Source organism: Zingiber officinale, chromosome 9A, assembly GCF_018446385.1.
Source record: "Zingiber officinale cultivar Zhangliang chromosome 9A, Zo_v1.1, whole genome shotgun sequence".
Classification (NCBI taxonomy): Eukaryota; Viridiplantae; Streptophyta; class Magnoliopsida; order Zingiberales; family Zingiberaceae; genus Zingiber; species Zingiber officinale.
In genome coordinates, this window is record NC_056002.1 from 36,456,362 (window position 1) to 36,462,697 (window position 6,336).

Here is a 6,336-nt window from a genome sequence, read left to right on the forward strand (position 1 = left end):
GAAAATTTGACGATTACACATTCCACCCGTAATAAATATAAATTTTTGAATTTTACACACGTGATGATAGACAAAATCTGATTCCAAATCCTGAGTCACAGTTATTTTCGTATAAAATTTAAAGCCTCACATTAGTCAACACGGTTTGGGATTATATCATATTTCTTTTTAAAATATATTATTGAAATTATTATGGAAAATTGAATACATAAAACTTATCGAAAAATATTACATCAATTGAAATTTCACGAAGTTGACGAAAACACTCTTCATCTTCACAAATTTCTTTATTAATTTGCTAGATAAGACGCCTATTTTTGGGTATTAATCTATGCAAATATTCCTTGCCCCCACGATCTTCTCCTTTCTATAAAAGCTCTTCGCCGTCTTCCTCTCCTCACACGCATCGATCAAACACCGACGCCATCTTCATTAAATCAAATCATTTCAATCTTGTTGTTTATCGATCCATCGTTACTATTGTGAAGTTTAAACCATGCCAGAGGCAGGGAAGATCACGCCGCCGGAGGCGCACCTAAAGGCGCTCGAATTCATCGAGCACGTCACGGCGAATGCTGACGTCGTCCAACGGCGTGTGCTGGGCGAAATACTTGGGCAGAACGCCGCCGCCGAGTACCTCCGCCGGCATGGCCTCTCCGGCCGCGCTGGGGCCGACCCCGACGCGTTCAAGCGTCTCATCCCTGTCGTCACCTACGAAGACCTGCAGCCGGACATCCTTCGCGTCGCCCACGGCGACACCTCCCCCATCTTTTCCGGCCGCCCCATCTCAGAGTTCCTCACGAGGTATTATGAACAGTTCGTTCTTGTCTGCTTAATCCTGCGAGATCAGTGGTCTCAGGCAATCTTTGGTGGAATATCAGCTCGGGGACCTCGGGAGGGGAGCGGAAGCTGATGCCGACGATCGAGGAGGAGCTCGACCGGCGAAGTCTGTTGTACAGTTTGCTAATGCCAGTGATGGGGCAGTTCGTGCCGGGGCTGGACGGAAGGAAGGGGATGTACCTGCTGTTCGTGAAGGCAGAGACACAGACGCCCGGCGGTCTCGTGGCCCGCCCAGTGCTCACCAGCTACTACAACAGTCGCCACTTCCTCGACCGGCCACGCGACGATCCCTTCAACTCCTACACCAGCCCCAACGAGGCGGTGCTCTGCCCGGACCCCTACCAGAGCATGTACTCCCAGCTGCTCTGCGGCCTCGTCCAGCGCGACGAGGTGGTCCGAGTCGGCGCTGTCTTCGCCTCCGGATTCATCCGCGCCCTCCGCTTCCTCGAGAAGCACTGGAGGAGCTTGTGCCGCGACATCCGCGACGGCGAGCTCGACCCGGCTCACGTCACCGACGGCGGCGTGCGCGAAGCAGTCTCGCGCGTGCTGTGCCGTCCTGACCCAGACCTCGCGTTGCGGATCGAGGCCGAGTGTCAGCAGAGCTCGTGGAAGGGCATCATCCCGCGGCTCTGGCCTGGGACCAAGTATGTCGACGTCATCGTGACGGGCGCCATGGCGCAGTACATCCCCACCCTCGAATTCTACAGCGGCGGCCTCCCTCTGGTCTCCGCCATGTACGCCTCCTCCGAGTGCTACTTCGGCATCAATCTCAACCCCCTTTGCGACCCCAGCGACGTCGCCTACACGCTCATCCCCACCATGGCCTACTTCGAGTTCCTCGACCTCCAACACAGCAGCAACGACAAAGTCGATGTCGATGACCTCGTAGACCTCGTCGACGTCAAACTCCGCCACGAGTACGAGCTCGTCGTCACCACCTATCCCGGCAAGTTAAATCGTATATACAAGAAATTTGGCATCGAAAGCGGAGGTCAAGTAAGTTGCATGCATTTCAGGGCTGTATAGGTACAGAATCGGCGACGTGCTGCGGGTGTCGGGATTCAAGAACAAGGCGCCGCAGTTCAAATTCGTGCGGCGGAAGAACGTAGTTCTGAGCCTCGATGCAGAGAAGACGGACGAGGTGGAGCTGCAGGGGGCGGTGAGCGCGGCTGCGCGGAACCTCGAGCAGTTCGGCGCGGCGTTGGCGGACTACACGAGCTACGCTGAGACGGGCGGGAACTCGGGTCCGGGGCACTACGTCCTGTACTGGGAGCTGCTGGGCGGGGATCGGGATCGGTCGCCGGTGCTCGCGGCGGCAATGGAGGACTGCTGCATGGCGGTGGAGGAGGCGCTGAACAGCGTGTACCGGCAGGGCCGGGCGTGCGACCAGTCGATCGGGCCGCTGGAGATCCGCGAGGTGGAGAAGGGGACGTTCGACAAGCTGATGGACTACGCGCTGAGCCAAGGCGCGTCCTTCAACCAGTACAAGGCGCCGCGGTGCGTGCAGGCGGGGCCGCTGGTGGAGCTGCTCGACGCGAGGGTCAAGGCCTCTTACTTCAGCCCCAACTGCCCCAACTGGAGGCCCGGCCACAAGCAATGGACCAACAACCACGACGAAGACCACAACCACGTCTAACTGCTCACAACTCGTTTGTTCTAATGCTAAATTGTACAGTTGAAGAATGGATTTTTCTCTCTTGTTTAAATCTTACATTATTATTATTATTATTATTATTATTATTATTATTATTATTATTATTGAAATCTACGAATATGAGTACGGGTTCCGATGAATGACGATGATCTCCGATGAAGATGACCTTTAAATATATGAGGGAACTCCTCAACGCTCCTACGCACAGTGAGACGAGCTAACAAAACATTAGTGACATAAGACCGAGGTAGGGATCCCTGGCTAGACCCTCCGATGCTCAAGTTAGTTCCTCTCACAAATGGAAGAAGAAGAAGAAGACAGTAACTGAAGAGTTTGAATGCTAGAACTTACGTACCTTGCCAACGGAGAGAATTCTCCTTTTATACTACCTCACGTGACCTCTGTAGTTGTGAAGTGGTCTCCGGTTCGTTAGAGTTTGTTAGGAGATGAAGTTATCTTTTATACTTCGTACAATAATCCTCTAAGGAGTCTTTTTTTATCCCAGATGTACTCATTTTGTCGTTTATGACTTGTATTTATAATGGAGACGCGTTATCATAATTGAAGAAGCTTCTAATAGATATTTTCCGTCAAATATTTTGTTAAGCATGTCTCGGCCGGTTATTCAAGCCGATCGTATATACTGTTAAGAATACCTCCTGCTGAATATATCTCGTCCAGTCATTCAAACCGATCGTATATACTGTTTAGACTACCTCCCGCTGAATATGTCTCGGCCCATCGTTCAAGCCGACCATATGTACTGTTCAGACTACCTCCTGTTGAATATGTCTCGGCCGGTCATTTAAGTCGACCGTATATACCGTTCAGACTACCTCTTGTTGAATATATCTTGGCCGATCGTTCAAGCCGGCTGCATATACTGTTTAGACTACCTCTTGTTGAATATGTCTCGGCCGGTCATTCAAGCCGGCCGTATATACTGTTAGGAATGCTTCTTGTTAAACTTGTCTTTTATGCTCGAGCGAGCTTTGTCCGACCAAGCATATATGAGCACATGAGCGCTCGCTCGGCCTACGGTCGGTCGCACTACAACAAAAACCCTCATAGACATAGATTTTCCACCGATGTTTATTACATTTTCGACCAATGTCTATGAAGGCGATGTAAAAGGTCTGTCATTTTAGACATCGGGTTAAAACCGGTATAGTATCACTTAACGACATCGGGTGTAAAACCGATGTAATATTATATGTTAATAACACCAGTTTTGGCAGCGGTATATGACCGATGTAATATTAGTTAATGACACCGGTTTTGCAGCGGTGGAAAACCGATGTAATATCAAGTTTGTTTAACGACACAATTCAATTTCCGAAATAGTGAAAAACCGATAAAATGCACCAATATTATTCTTACAACAGTATCCATAAAATACACAAATATTCACAAATTAGATATATTCTTCTTCAACAGTATCCATAAAATACACAAATATTCACAAATTACATAAATATTCTTCTTACAACAATATCCATAAAATACATAAATTCTTTTTACAACATCAAAAGGTAATAAATATTGTACACATCAAGGTAATATCCGCAATTTACATTCCATGCAAATGCATGCATCATCCAAAGTTTTCAAAAATCAAATACCTTTCCTACTCAAATGTAATCTAGCATGCATTCAGCCCACTCGAACCGCACTTCATCAATTTCAACTCTAGAGTACTTGAGATTTGTAAACTGTAAAAACACATAAATAATATATTAGTCACATGACGGGTAGTCAGCATAACCATCTCATTTCACTGTAAAACAATGACATTTTCTAAAGCATAATGGTTGCACCTGGTTAGTCCCAAGACATCTGTCCATGGACTCATGGCATAAGAGCATGCGTGCATTTGGTCCTCAGGAGTATTGCATTTTTTTTATTGCTGACTCATTATCATGCAAACAAAAAAAAAAATCAAAATACGGAATGTAACAACTATCATCAAACATACCACACAAGATATTCTTGATGATTTACCAAACTTGACTACTTCATCCTGTATTTGAGTGGCCAGCTCCCTCGTTGGTGACAAAATTAGTACAGTAGGACCCATCTTAGAATTATTATGATTGCGTTTGAGAACAACAAACCCTGGCATTAGAAAGCCTACTATTTTTCCTGATCCTGTCTTTGCAATGGCCACAATGTCACGCCCCCTTAAGACAATTGACCATAACTGAGCCTGAATTGATGTAGGAGCCGAGAAGCTGACATGATGTATCTATGAAAGCAACAGACAAAAGAAGTTCAGTACCAAGAATGTGCAACACCTTGTCACAAAAACAAATGTTGCTCCATTACAGGTTGATATAAAATAAACACATATGGAACCAGGGTTTCACCATACACCCTTTTCCTCTGTTTCCTTTGACATAAATGAGGGAAGAAGGATTGGGGGTTATATTTTCTCAATTTTGAGCCAAATCTACTTCCACCTTATTCGGGCAGAAAAGACATTATTCACATGCAATCAAGCTTAAATCCAACCCTATTTTTAATTTATGTTTCTAACAAATATATTTTTGGAATTCCCTCCCTCTTTCCTTTCCTCCAGCAATATAGTGGCCAGTGAAGCTTTATTTTTTCCCTCCAAAAGAAACCAATAGCGAAATATTTCCCTATCCTTTATATAGAAAGTTTCTTCCATACCACCTTTTCTTAGTTGTTTCATATGTTTGTTAAAAACTGAACCTTAAGTACAAACTATGCAAGAACAAAGTATATAATGACAGAATACTATGAGTTACCTCTTTAAGAATATCAGGTGGAAAAATCAGTAGATTGAAATGTCATATATGGATCTGGAGCAACATCTCCCTGTAAAAACATCAAAAGAAAGAGAGGTGTCTACCTTTCTCTTAGTATATTTTATGAATAGGAAAAATCCTAAGTTCATAGTTCAAAATTAGTTTTCAATAAGTGAAAATTAACAAAGAAATAAAAACAATAGAAACATAGCAGCTAAACCAGCAAAAGAACCATATATACAAGCATAACCATGAAGCAAGATGCATACAGTTACAGTTATTTCATGCTGACTTCGATATGCTTCTGCAGTTGAAGCAGCTGGACCATATTTTGCTGAACTTTGCTTGTGATGTTTCACTATGGATGGCTCTTGCACAAACTCAGTTGAATCAATGATTGAAGGATTACCAATGGATCGACTACATACTGAAAGGCAAAGAAACTGTATTTAAAAAAATTTGTATTTTAAAAAGACAACATTTTTTTATCCATTAAAAAATATTATCTTTGCTAAAAAAGACAATACTTTTTAAGCATAAAAAATGTTACAAAAGTATTGACTTTGCAAAAAAATGATAACACTTTTTAAGCATTGCAAAAGTGTTGTCTTTGCAAAAAATGACAACGTCTTTTAAGCATTGTCTTTGATCAAACATTTAACAACAGTGCTTTTAAAAATATTTTTTCTAGCCACATAGAAAAGCATTGTCTTTAAGCTTTTTTTTTCTTTTCTTGTAGTGATAGGGGTGGTAAACTTGAGTTCTACAAAGACAAATTACCTGTATGAAGTCAATGAACACATTAAGAATGGCCATATTCAACTTTACTATAGAAATTGCTCCCAACAATCACAGTATCAGCTAATTTGTCATCCATCCTTGTCGAGTTTGATCACTAAGAATTGTTGTAAACTACATAAACAATTACAAAAGAAACCCTATCCTCAATCTGAACATCTTGATTTGATTTTAAAGAATGAAGCTTATTGATAGCTTTCATAATTGTGAAAGAGACACATGATTAACAAAAATTCAAATATTGCATAATTGATTACATCCATTCTAGTTGCA

At 43.5% G+C, this 6,336-nt stretch overlaps 1 protein-coding gene across 1 annotated transcript; it reads left to right on the forward strand.

The window, feature by feature from the left end:
- Nucleotides 1-331: 331 nt before the first annotated feature.
- Nucleotides 332-2,540, forward strand: LOC122018519 (probable indole-3-acetic acid-amido synthetase GH3.1). The gene is made up of 3 exons (XM_042575854.1): nucleotides 332-804; nucleotides 882-1,786; nucleotides 1,857-2,540. The coding sequence occupies exons 1-3, from the start codon at nucleotides 497-499 to the stop codon at nucleotides 2,474-2,476; spliced, it is 1,833 nt and encodes a 610-aa protein (XP_042431788.1). The 5' UTR covers nucleotides 332-496; the 3' UTR covers nucleotides 2,477-2,540.
- The last annotated feature ends 3,796 nt before the right edge of the window (nucleotides 2,541-6,336 follow it).

Bases quoted from the DNA above. Each gene is read 5' to 3' on its own strand.
- LOC122018519 (XM_042575854.1), top strand. From the start codon at position 497: ATGCCAGAGGCAGGGAAGATCACGCCGCCGGAGGCGCACCTAAAGGCG. The intron at 805-881 runs GTATTATGAACA...GTGGAATATCAG, and splicing joins ATCTCAGAGTTCCTCACGAG to CTCGGGGACCTCGGGAGGGG. The intron at 1,787-1,856 runs GCAAGTTAAATC...CATGCATTTCAG, and splicing joins CGTCGTCACCACCTATCCCG to GGCTGTATAGGTACAGAATC.